The sequence below is a fragment of the Aplysia californica genome, unplaced genomic scaffold (assembly GCF_000002075.1).
Source record: "Aplysia californica isolate F4 #8 unplaced genomic scaffold, AplCal3.0 scaffold01251, whole genome shotgun sequence".
Taxonomy (NCBI): domain Eukaryota; kingdom Metazoa; phylum Mollusca; class Gastropoda; order Aplysiida; family Aplysiidae; genus Aplysia; species Aplysia californica.
In genome coordinates, this window is record NW_004798521.1 from 21,562 (window position 1) to 35,339 (window position 13,778).

The 13,778-nt window shown below is 38.8% G+C and overlaps 1 protein-coding gene across 1 annotated transcript in view; it reads right to left on the reverse strand.

The window, feature by feature from the left end:
* Positions 1-13,778, reverse strand: part of LOC101860381 (pre-rRNA-processing protein TSR1 homolog) — a gene marked incomplete in the record, with an annotated part of 29,156 nt that overhangs the window by 5,504 nt on the left and 9,874 nt on the right. The window contains 10 exon segments of the mRNA XM_013090391.2: positions 449-551; positions 1,508-1,713; positions 5,476-5,527; positions 6,025-6,187; positions 6,660-6,752; positions 7,322-7,392; positions 9,977-10,087; positions 10,667-10,740; positions 12,738-12,864; positions 13,280-13,486. Of these exon segments, the coding sequence (XP_012945845.1) occupies positions 449-551; positions 1,508-1,713; positions 5,476-5,527; positions 6,025-6,187; positions 6,660-6,752; positions 7,322-7,392; positions 9,977-10,087; positions 10,667-10,740; positions 12,738-12,864; positions 13,280-13,486 (1,207 nt within the window).

Below are 13,778 nucleotides of genomic sequence, written 5' to 3' on the forward strand. Positions count from 1 at the left end.
CCCCTCCTTAAGAGAACACTAAAAAGCAGAATGTGGTTGAAAATTAGAAAAGGGATGATTCCTTTTTCTATGTACACAAAACTATCAATGGTATCTTACAATCAGTCACTCCCTGAGCTCAGGCAGGTTTATGAGGGGAGGAAGAAAAAAAAGACATTGGGCCTCCTGGTCTGTTCCTAGTTATTTCCCCTCAAACTGGAAAAGCAAAAAAATCTTAAGTGCAAGGTCGTTTGACCAAGGAGCAATTCAAAGTGCACCCTTTTTTCTCTAATGGTTCAATTTAATATTGTACAGAGCACGCGGGCAGCTCGATGAATCAGCAGCAGGAAGCAAAGTGATCAGGAAGGTTGGAAAGCATCTCCACACACACAAAAAAACCCATAATCCCTTAGAATGGGACATTCTAATAAAAACATTCAGCTTCTCATGAATATAAGAAGACACTTACCAAGGGCATTTTCCCTGAAGACAAGAACTGGGGCAGGAGCAAACATGATGGGAGCATACATCGAAGCCACGATAAAACCGTTTTTCGGCAGGAAACGCTCCATCTGGTGAAAACACAAGGCACAGCAACTCTCAGTTTTACTGACAAAAGCTGCTTATATTATAAACATATTACCATTGCTTAGTAAAATTTACAGTCTTTTTCTTTTTCATAGCTTTACATTAGCTAACTTTCTTGCTTGTGAAACTTATGTGATTTCTAAGGTCGGGCACATGGTGTTGTTGAGCAAATAAAAAATGAATGAAACAGATACAGGTAAAAGAAAACAGGGAGTATTGTCTCACGATACTATGTAGATCTTCAATTATTAAGATGAGATAAATGTGTTGTAGATTTATATTCTGGATCAGTCATTAGATGAATTTGGAATCTAGATCTCTGTGGTATCTTGACTTGCAGTAAGAAGATTAGATTTCTAGAGTTTGCAGAGGAGACATCTCTTTGGTTCTAGATCAAAAGATCGACTTGCAACAACAAAGAATAAAACAAAAAATTCAGACACAATGACTGCAACTGAGAAGAGGATAGTAGATATTATAAAGCTAAACCTGCTCTTATTATCACATTATAGGACAATCACTTGTACAGATGCCCCCCCCCCCCCCAGTGTATTTTATACAATCTATAATGACAATGTGTATGGCGTCCACCTGTCTAAGACAATCACTTTTATACTTGACAATGGGAGACCATCTTTCGACAGTACACCCTATGAGTTTTACAATGAACTTGCTACGTTCTATATTATAACTGAGTGCGGGAAGGAGAATATTCCACCAGTCATGACTGCCACAGTAAGGGTAAAACAATTAAAGGAAACAAATCATGCACCTCTTAGCAGTGTGTGGAGGGTCTTTTATCACTCACACATACAAAATATGCTGCAGCAATTACAAGAAATTTCTGTCTATAGAAAAAAAAAAAAAAAAAAAAAAAAAAACGAGCTGTAGAACACTAACAAGGAGTGTGTGCACCATTAATGAGCGCCTAAGAACCAACCTTGAACTTGTTCTGATAACTGTGCTCAGAGAAGATGGGACTCGCCGAGAACCTACGGAAGCCAACCTGAAACACCATCGGCTCTTTTGACTTGACAGGGGCTGAGAAACCTGGCGCCCGAGCAATTTGCACGTTCAGAAGAGTCATCTTCTGCTCATTGGCAAACAGGCCGTAAAAGGTCACTGGGGTCATTTGATCAAGATCACCTGAGAAAAAGAAAGATGCATTTTCAGAGCTGTAATTACTGGCTCTTTGTTTAAAATCTATTTTCTACATTTAAGAAACAAATGTGCAGACTTTTCAAAAAAGGCAGTAAGTATTATGCTTAGCCCTTTAACTCACTTGCGACTGGGCCCTTTCACCAGTCACAAGCGTTGAAGACTGGCGTTTTGGGGGGTATTTCAATAAATCACCACAACTCTCAGAATTACCCTATTGTAATCATTTTTTGACACAGTAAAGTAACATTCAAGCTTAATCTAATACAAAAAACTAAAGTTGTCTAAGTCTAATACTTTAATTTGTATGATTTTTTAAAAATTGGCATGAATTTGATTTTCGAAAAATTTCCAGAGACGTGACAAGTAGAATGAAATTCACTGCAACAACAAAAATAAAAGTTCAAAGTGTTCTGGTTTGATTTGTATACATGTGCAAGTGTTTGGTGAAAATATAAAAGCTGGTCTGTGCATTGATTCAGACCCATACACTGAATTACATGAGACAGATGTACGGCACGACGTTGTGATTTTGTTGCGCGAAAACAACACCGGTACTAGTGCTAGATCTAGCCCTAGAACTACGACTCAGGCCGTGTTCGGGTACATATCCAGGATCCTAACTATTAGACACATCATATTCTGAGACACTAGAACTAGTAAAACGCACAGAAGTATAGAAAACGGCGAAAGTATGTGATTCTTGTTCATGCGACTTCTTCGACCGTTACTACGACGCGACTGTCGGATTACTATGAGCTGTATAGAAAAAAACAAAGCGCGAGTTCCGGTCTGTTCAACCCCAGTAGGGGTCACTGTCCTTCACCTTCAATAACTTAAAAACTACCGGCCCCAGAGATACGAAACGAAGTCTAAGTAGCTCAGGCTTGGCCAAACAAGGGTACGAGGCGGGTCTCGAGATCCGTGCGTGATTTGTAGAGCGAAAAAAAAATTCCAAAGTTGGTCACGCATGGCTTGTGAGACCCGTCGCGAGCGTCATGGCGGGGGTCACGCAACTGTTGTGTGACCCGTCTGAAGTGAGTTAAGGAAGGCATTTCCAGAGGGCCTGCACAACTGAGCTCTGACATGCTGTCATAAAAAAAAAAACCCTGTATATATGCAGTTTTTTACAATTTTTCTGGAGAGCCAAAAAACTGAATATTGTTAACAAGAACACAAACTCTTCGCAAACATCCGAAGTCCATATTTTTAGGAATACAACTTTGATAACAACTTCCCTATTATCTTTAAAGGAAAGAGTGTTTTATTGGTAACAAAATTCAGTTTTTTAGCTCTCCTGTAACATTAAATAAACTGCTTATACTGTATTTTTAAAAATGAATGCAGCGATGCATTGACTACTTGAAACACCCCCTCCCCACGAACCCTAAGGCACAGAAGGGTAAAAGTACTAACGGTTAGGTGTGTGCTTGGGTCAATTTGGTTAATCTAAGAACTTTTAACTGCTACATATAACTAAGGCACACCTGCCAACCACTCGATGACTAAAAATCGAAGATTTTCTCAGAATCCTATTTAAAAATCGAAGTTTGAGGGAAAATAAGGAAACAATCTGAAAGCAAGTGTACAACAAAATATACGCAAATCAAAATATTTTCACGCCATAACTCGTACAAATATATTGCAAACAAACCTGTTATTTCCACATCACTTACGATAAAAAAATTGTGTACGACAGATGGAAATAGAATTTAAAAATAATATCTCATTTTAACCCTTTCACTGCTGTGTAGACATATATCTCTTAAAGACCGATAATCCGCCGCCAAGTGCTGTGTAAATGCATCTCATATGGCGGCTCAAACCCATGTATTGTTTCGTTGATGTTTCAGCTTCTACTAAGTTTTGAATAGAGAGAGTGGCATACCTTGAAAGCTTATCGTTTTAGCAATGAGATCATATCTACTATTTGACGGGAAGGGTGGGTTTTACAAACACAAAAACAAAGCGAGGTGTGTCGTTTTTCTTGCACACACATCGTGTGAGGCAGTCAGACTCGACGCGTCGACTCAGAACCCCTGTCTCAGTTCTTTACACTTGTTTACATCATTACAGACCTGCCACTCTATGAAACCTCAAAATCAAGATCTCAGGGAGAAAAAATCGGTATTTGGTGAAAAAAATCGGGATCAACAGCAAATCACCAAGGTGACTGCCAAAGCTGACTTAAAAATTTTCCAGGGGTGTCCATAAATTCCTTGACCTATATGCCCTCTGTGTGTCTTTGTTTGTTTGCGTGTGTGTGTGTGTGCGCGTGCGCATGCATACGAGTTATATTATGTTTTTGTAAATCCTGAAACATCGCTTCAAGCACTCCTAGTCCAATTGTCTATACCCCCCCCCCCCCCAATAAGTCCCGAAACACATGAACTTAAGTTGACCCCGTCAATGGACCGTCCCCGACACGCAGAACTCACACAACGATGATATGTCACGTGACGCGAATGCGTGATTGAAATAATTTTACTAACGGGTTCGACTAACTGCACGTTCACACAAAACACTCGGATGAGCGACAGTCGTTCTACTTCTAGAATAACGACGGCGGCCGACCGACCAAATGTACCAACAAATCTCTTATCCCTCATAATGTGTTCTGACTAAAGCAATGACAACGGCCATATGTTAGTCTTGTCAGCGCAGTTACATGTAGTTGCGTAAGGGTTAGAAAGACTGTCGCTCATCCGAGTGTAGATGTGAACGCGCAGTTACCAGACCTCTGACAAAGCTTGTTTTGAAAGTAACAGCGGAACTACGAATATTATCGATTATTAAAAGTCCCAAATTGTAACAGTTACCAGGCTATCATCGAAGAATTCTGAGAGCGGGAAAAGATCACACACAACTTGGGGTGAGTCAACTACTAAATGCAGCATCGATATTTCGGGAAATAGTGCTCTGAGTTCCTACTGACAAAAAAGTTCGACGGATGCTTCCCACGATAAAGGAGAAGGCAGAGTAAGTTTTTAGAAAGATCCGGCACAACAGCAGACTAGGACAAAATAAATCGGGATACCACACGCGATCGAAATCTGGAAAATCGGGAGGACTGAGATTTGGGGAAGAAAATCGGGATATCCCGACTAAATCGGGATGAGTGGCAGGTCTGTCATTATAAGCTTGTTCTACTTCAGTCTTGGCAATGGATAAAATTATTTCTCCATTTGTCTGTCCACTTAAATACATAGTTTGATGAGAATGGTGAGCTTTGTTACCTTATAACAAAGAAATGTGTGTAGTCTCTCTTACACACATTGTGCGAGACAGCCAACACATAGAATCGGAGGGCTTGTTCAGTCATAGTTATTTCAAGCTGTTTACATCGTTATGGCTCGTTCTATAAAGGTCTTGTCAATGGATGATAATTCATCTCATCATTTATCTTTCCACTGGTATAAATTTTACCGATTTGTCTCTTATGATAAGTGAAAAATCGTGGAATAAAGATTGTGACCTGTGACTTCTTGCAAACTGTAGAATTTTCCTTAGCATGTAGGGTGCATAAATAGTAAGCAGCAAATCCAATTCAGGCTCTTCAACTGGCAAAAAATTATATTTTTTTTAATTAAAAAAATCGGGAGGGCTCGAGTTAAATTGGAGCACTTGGCAGGCCTGCTAAGGATGAACCTTCAAAACTATCCAGCACATATATTCTGAACCTCCTTTGCCTCACAGCCATGGCATTTCAACGACATAACACAAACATAATATATTATGTATGAGACTTACCATAAAATGTCCTGGGAACATTTTTAATGTAAACTGTGATGTAGTTTCCAGGCTGTGGATAACAAAACATTATATTACAACCTTGATAAGAAGAGGTCACTGCAATCAAACGAAAGGTGCCACTTTTTAATTGCACTAAAAAAATCCGTTCTTTCCAGTCATTACGCTTTTCCTTTCATGTGAGTAAATATAAGTAGACTTAAAGTAGGTCATGTTATAAAAATAACACTTTGGTGCTTTGATCAGCGCTCACAGCACCAACACAAAACAACATTAGAAAATTGACATTTTTTCTATTATTTGTTTTTTTCATGAAGTTTAGGTTTTCTTTATAATAAAACCCCCCAATAATACATGTATTTGATAATTATCGCCCAAGACAGATGGTAGGTATCAGATATATGACAATATCAGTTAAATCAAACCATCACACTTCTTGTTGCTAGGACATTCAAAATCAACAGAAAAACTAAAGGTGGCTGTCCTGACAACACCAAAACAAAATACCATCTGAAAACAGACAGTAATGAATGAAAACTCCTAAAATACCTCAGCCAGAAGATTGTCATCTTCTTCTTCCCTTTCTTTCATGGAGACCTTCTTGAGGCGTTTGTAGTGGTGCTTGTTCACACGGTAGATGCGGCCATAGTCATAGGCCAGAGACTCTTTGGGGTCCCACACAGTGGTCTGGAAACTGTCCATCCCACGATACCTGAACAGGGCCAGTGACACAGCAAAGATCATGTAACTTGATGTTTTCAAGACTCACCTACATTTAAAATGTGAATACCGAAGCGTTTCTCATAGTCAATTTAAAAGAATCATTTAAAAATCTGACAGTTTATTTGTTTTATCAGCAAAACAGGGGAAAATGATAACTACAACAAAAAGATCCACTTTAGCCAAAATAATGAGTTAAAAACTGACAAAAAACCTGGTTTTTATTGAGAACTGAACAAGTAATGCGCAATTTTAAAAAAGGAAGATACGTTCCTTTTTTAAACAAATAATAGTCATTATTTTCATTAGAAAGCTACATTTGTTCATTAAAACATGTAGGCTAGAGGGCTCCCTCAAACAGGAACATGCCTATACAAGTCAAAGAAGTAAAAAAAAAATATTTTTAAAAAAAAAGGTAAAGTGAAAGCCAAAAACTGAGCAGCATCAGGCCACAGTTGTCTCACCTGGCAAAACGTGTCAGTGCTTTCGTGTCCAGAGGCGTGTCAACTTCATCCGGAAAGTGAACGTTGAGGCGTTCTTCTTTCATCTTTTCATACCTACAGAACAGTATTAGGTCAAAAATTGAAATGACTTTCCTTTTGAAGGTTTGAACTGAATTTTTTCTTTAACAGTCAAAGCCTTATTTAGAGTAACAGCCCATTAAAAACACAACGAAAAGACAAGATTTCTTTTTATGCATAGTTAAACTATGAGCAAATCAGATTGAAAAACATTTAAATAAATCACTTAATAAATGGTACAGCCATTTTAGCTATTTTCATGGCCAACAAATTTAATTTGGTGAAAATTCAAAGGCTCATTTGGTACTAAGACAACTCATAACAGATGTAACTGAAGGAACACTTGTGGGTTCAGAAAGATTTTCGTGATCCCCAAACATTCCATTATGTGTCACGGAAGAAGCTATTAAAATAAACAATACATCCAAATTTCACAAGTAGTTTTCTCTATCATCAATAGAAAAAGCAGCTATTTATATATATACATTTTAAAGACAGAATACTGCAGAACAGATTCCCATTTATAAGGACAGGAAAACCACATCCCAAGAACTGGGCAGAAAAAGCTATCATCACAAAACAATATTAGGAATGGAACCACTCACATTTTCTTCTCTTCATCCATGTCCATCTGTTCATCATAGTTTTCAGCATCATCTGTTTCTGTGGCAGTTCCCTGGTAAGTAGAATGTAGAGCAAGATGTGCATAAAAGTAAATAAAGGGCTCTTAAAAAGAGCATGAGCAAGTACTAAAAGCATATCAAGACATCTGACTGTGAAGGCTGATGTCACTGGAAGTTGTAAAAAACCAACCCACCAACAACCCTGTTTCACTATTATTCAGTTAAGAAAGAGGGTGGCCAACTGCTTTAATTTCATGACAATCAGTTCAACCACAGCCAAACCTCTAAAGACCACCTGATCCAGACAATCATCTTTAAAAACGATCTCTTCCTATTTCTTACCTTGGAGGGTATTTTTATAATGACGCTTGTCGCAGATGTCCATTGTCTAAGACAAACACTGTTCTCTTCGACAATGGGTGGCCAACTTAGACAATTTTGACTGTATCAAATACAAGAACATTAATTTTTGTAACATTCCAAAGTCAACAGCTACTCTCAGTTTTTGCCTACCCAGATGTCTCTGAATCCAATAGATTTGATGGTATTTTCTTTCATATTCATAACCATTGTTATACAGTTGAAATTGCCCAAGAAGACTACTCATTGTCAAGGAGAAAAGTGGTCGTCTTAGGTGTACATCTTGGACAGTGTCATTATAATAGTCTCAATAACGGAAATTTTTTCCAGGATTTTAGGAATTTGTTTAATTATTAAAATGTGTTTTTTAAAGGCTTGTATTCACGGGAGGTGGGTTCCTTCCCCTTGCTTAGGATTTAATAATGGACTTCCCGTCCAGACCCTTAGGGTGTGATGTGTTAACATTAGTAATACATTCAAACATTCAACCGAAGTTGACAAAATCTCCAGAAAACAGAAGCTTTTTTCATTACAGAAAATAACTTTCAATACAACAAGCTCAGCATGAAAGCTTTTGACTGCTTACAAAAAGAAAACTATTCCTGGAAAAACTCCAGGCATTTTCCTTGAAATAATGTAAGTAAATCATGGTGCACCGGCAGTGGAATTTTAGTTGCCGCGGGGGGTTCCCTGCCGAGCCCCTTATCACGTCGGGGTCACGGGGGTCAGCTCCCTGTCGCCGCTCTGTCTGGGCCGACTTAATTTTTGGTACTTTTCAACGTACAATTTAAGGTGTATCCTTGTATTTATGGTAATTCTCATTTAGTGCACCGAAAGCATGCATTTCTGCTCTTGAGACTCAAAAAAGAATGGACGTTGTAACTTGTCAGGTTATTTCGTTAGATGCGCTGGAGTCGGCAAAGCTAAATTGTAACTTTTTTTGGACTAGCGTGAATCAAAAAAAATCAAATATAAAATATGCCTCGTCAAAATCTGTCGAACTTTTGGAACATGAACGACATAGCATTGGTGCAGATACTCAGAAAAGATGGTATCTGCGCATATAATAGAAAACTGTAATTTTGCAACTTTATCCATCGGGCACACAATTCGCTATGAAGTAATACCTCCAAATACAACTTTATATGTCTAATATAATCGTGAATGTTCGCATATTTTCTCGAAAGTTTATAAAAGTCACCATGAAGTTTCTCTATGAAAATTACAAATCGATTTTAGTGCTAGAATACGTCTTCAATGTATATCTAATACACGAACAGCATCTGTTACACTCCAGAAATTCCTTACTTTTCTTAAAACGCTAAGTCTAGGTTTTGTAAGTTGACTGAATAATAGGGATGACTTCTCGTAATTGGGTTATAAGAATAATTTCTAGCTTTCCAGGGACACTGAATTAGCACCAGACTTTTCCAGCTTTATTTTTCGTTTCTATGACAATTTGCAATAACTGACAATGTGACTGATTTCTTTACATTCATAATTGTGCCCGCGCATATTTCCGACACAAAAACTAAGAATGAATGTGTTAGCTGTCATTATTTTTATTCCATACAAGAAGTTTATCTCTACCCATGTATTTACATGGTTTTGTGGGTTTTTTAATCGCATAGATTCTATATTATATCTTTTTAGTTGTATGCAGGCTGCCACAGACACAGCATGATTCATGAGCAAATGCAGAGTAACTTTCTCTTGTTTAATAGTAAAATAAGAGCTAACGCTGATCGTCTTTAGTTAAAAAATGCAGATGTGCATCTTTTTTCTCTTATAACTTGACTATTTCTACTCGCGCAGATTTAAGATTTCTCATGGTAAAAGACATGATATTCGTAGTCAGTTTAACACAGATTTTGGAGAGATCTGTCGTGCCTTTTTAAAATTACCAATCATTTATTCATAAGTTTGTAACTAAAATAGGACAAATTGGGTACTCTACAAACACTTGTCTAGAACAAAAACTAAGGCACAGAAATTAACCATTCTAACGCAGAATAAATCTCAAGACATTGCACTTTTAGTACATCCGCGTAATGGTTTGCTATGTGGGATGGGGAAGAAGTTATATTGTTTTAAACATAGTCAAAAATGCGAACTTTTGACAAAGTCGCTTCAGGGCTCATTAACCCTGTGACCCTGAGCCGGGGAGCTCCGGCGGGCCGCTGAGTCACGTGAACTAAAAGTAACAGAATTGGGCGAAAGTGACGCCGCAAAATAAATATAATGAAGTGTTCAAATACATATGAGTGACAAACTTACAGTGTCAGCATCGTCAGCCTCCTCTTCATCTTCCTCATTGTCAGAATCTTCTCCATCTTCCATGCCTTCATCCTCCATGTCTTCATCAGCATCCTCATCATCAGAATCATCCTTTATACCATTCATGGCACAAAAATATGAAAAAAAAAAAGCAAGACATGAACTCATAAAGTAATGGGAAGAACATTTGGATATATATGCAAAAACTCAAATCTCACAAGCATAAGCCTGAAAAGAGAATATATGACCAATAGTTTATCTTTACAAAAAGACAATCCCACAGAACATTGGCACAACACACTGTTTTAACTTTAAGCTATGTGTAGACCTACAGAAATGGGTTCACAAAATGAGAAGCCCTGGGAGCATTGATCTGTGTGATCCATATATTGGAAAGGGAAGCATTTTGGTGGCTAGAGTATGGTTCCAGCCTTGTGTCAAATTATAGGTGTGCAGTTATAGACATTTAGAAAAAGCTTGCTGCGATCATTGTAAGTGCGCCGACATAGACGGTGAACATTGGCTCATCTATGAGAGGCACTTTATTTCTTCAATATCAACCTGCTGGAATCAAATAGGCAACCCCCCCCCCCCATTCTTTAGTTTTTAAACTAAATGGATTAAAACTATAAGTTTATGAGGTTAAAGACACACACAGCCTTGTATCATGTTAATATATATTATATTTACCTCATCTTCCGGTAAATCCAAAATCCAGTTACTCTGATAGTCTGACACCCCCTTCAAATTCTTCTGCTTCACAGCTGCTCATGTGGGAAGGAAAAAAAAAAAACAACTTGAAAAAGAGCCATCAGGACGAGCAAAATCAGTGATGAAATAGCACAGTCATCATTTTATGTCTCGATTGCAAATAAATTTTGACTGTTACATTAACAAGTATATGTTGAAAATAAGAAAAGAGTTGGATTTTAAAAAAAGGACAGAGAGTGCCACTGTAGAAATATTTTTGGTGAGTTAGTAGTTTTTCAGAAACAAACACACAATTTGGAGTTTGGTAAATACTTGTAAAACCTATAACAGGTAACTTTTACTTTTAAGATTATAGTGAGCGGTATGAGCATAAGCCACTTCAACAAAAAGCCTGTAACTTACGGCACTAAAAGCAAAATACATATCAAACACGAAATAGTCTGTCATACGAGGAACACTTACAGCTTTGAGCACTCATATATTTTTAAGCAATTATAGATTATATCTAGTTATCAACATTTAGAATAAAGTGCTTAATGCACTTCACTAACATGACATTCCTGGACTTCCAGACATTTCACGAAAGAAAAACAGGCCTTCCGTCTAGTGGACATTTTTTGGGGCCCCATGTCCTATTTCTATAGGCGCTTAAGTGTTAGTTTTAATAAATTACAAGTCTTTAATATATTGAATGAGGTTGTTGGGCATTGCTTTTGTGAAATATCACTTAATAGTTGTTGATACCGATATTGCCGTAATTGCCACTCTTAAAGATAGATGCCCGCCCCCCCCTCCCCCAATATGACATCAGAGCAAGCCACACTTCTCCCTCCCAGACCTAACATTGACAACACACTCTATGGAACATTACAGCAAATCTGCACTTACATGGCATTAAACAGAAGGCAAGGGCCCAGCTGTTGCTGGATTGATAACAACAACAAATAGATGGCAATATCAGACCTGCCACTCTATGAAACCTCAAAATCAGGATATTAGGGAGAAAAAAATCGGGATCAACAGCAAATCACCACGGTGACTGCCAAAGCTGACTTAATATTACCCCAGGGGTGTCCATAAATTACTTGGCCTATATACACTTTGAGTGTCTTTGTTTGCGTGCGCGCACACGCGCGCGCGCGCGTGTGTGTGTGTGCGCGTGCGTGCGTTCGAGTTATTATTTTTTGTAAATCCTGAAGCATCACTTCAAGCACCCCCAGTCCAAGTGTCTATACCCCCCCCACCCCACCAAGAAGTCCCGAAATACATGAACTTAAGTTGACCCCATCAATGGACGGCCCCCGACACGCAGAACTCACACGGCGATATGTCACGTGACGCGAATGCGCGATTAAAACAATTTTACTAACGGTTCCGACTAACTGCGCGTTCACACAAAACACACGGATGAGCGACAGTCGTTCTACTTCTAGATCTAGTACCCTAGGATAACGACGGCGGCCGACCAACCAATTGTACCAACAAATCTCTTATCCCTCATAATGCGTTCAGACTAAAGCAACGACAACGGCCGTATGTTAGTCTTGTCAGCGCGGTTACATGTAGTTGTGTGAGGGTTAGAAAGACTGTTGCTAGTCCGAGTGTTTGGTGTGAACGCACAGTTACCAGACCCCGGACAAGGCTTATTTTGAAAGTAACAGCGGAACTACGAATATTATCGATTATTTGTATGTCCCAAATTGGAACAGTTACCAGGCTATCAGCGGAGAATTCTGAGTGCGGGCAAAGATCACACACAACTTGGGGCAAGTCAACTACTAAATGCGGCATCGATATTTCGGGAAATAGTGCTCGAGTTCCTACTGACAAAAAGTTAAACGGGTGCTTCCCGCGATAAAGGAGAAGGCAGAGCAAGTTTTTAGAAAAATACGGCAGAACAGCAGACTGGGAAGAAAAAATCGGGATGCTTGAGATTTGGGGAAAAAAATCGGGATATCCCAACTAAATCGGGATGAGTGGCAGGTCTGCAACATCTACCCAGAATAATAAATATAAAGATGATGATGATGAAATCATAAAGTGGACTCACGTTTGTCCTCATTCAGTTCTTCAGCTGTGGGCCACGTCTGCTCCTGATCCATGTCGTCTGGTATAACTTCTGACTGAAGAGACTCAGGCTGTGTGGCACGTGCCAGACACACACCTTGTGACTGCAGCTGGGGAAAGAAAACTTTTATGAATTAAAGGTTATCACAGGTCAGCACCGTGACTGCAACAATCAGGTCAGTGCCATAGCAGCGATGAAAAGAAATAGTTTTGTTTTAGTGAGGGTTTTATGACACTTGCCAAAGAAATGGGTTGTATAAAAGCCAAAGATGAAAGGCGTTGCTTAAGAGTAACATGCAAAGAAAAGATGGAGGAGAGATAAGGGTAATAGAAGTTTGATAAAAAAGGTGTTAGACTGCACATGAATCGGCCAACCATGTGTGTTTATAAGACCACAGTATCATGGATAAATATAAGACACACGCAAAGTAAAAAAAAAATTAAAAAATCCTGATTTTTATGACCAAAGAGGTCAGACCATGTACTTGGCCATTATATTATATGAATGACTTATACCAAAATTACCTCCGCCATCTCTGTGTCACCAGCCACTGCATTCTTCTGTCGCCGGTCCTTGTTACCCTTGACAACCAAAGGGTAAGGGTCATCTAGCTGGTCAATCTGCGACATCTGAAAGTCACCCACTCCAGGAATGTGGACTAGTTGGTTCACATTTAGGTCTTGTCCCCTCAGGAAGCCAGTCACCTTCAAAGTACCTTTATCAACGTCAACCTTACAGAGAGAAACACAAGATAATAAAAATACCAAAAATAACCACAAAACACCAACAGGAAAGATTAAAACAGTTTGCGATAGGGCTAGCATAAACAACGAAATAATTTTTTAAAAGCTACAATTACAAGGGGTATCAACAGCCATAATTGAAATTTCATTTTTTCGGTCTCAAGCAATTAAAAAGTAACATACACTGTACAAACAGAGGGGGAGAGGAAGAGTGGGTGAAAGGGAGGGAGAGGGAGAGGGAGAGAGTGAGAGAGAGAGAGAGAGAGAGAGAGAGAGAGAG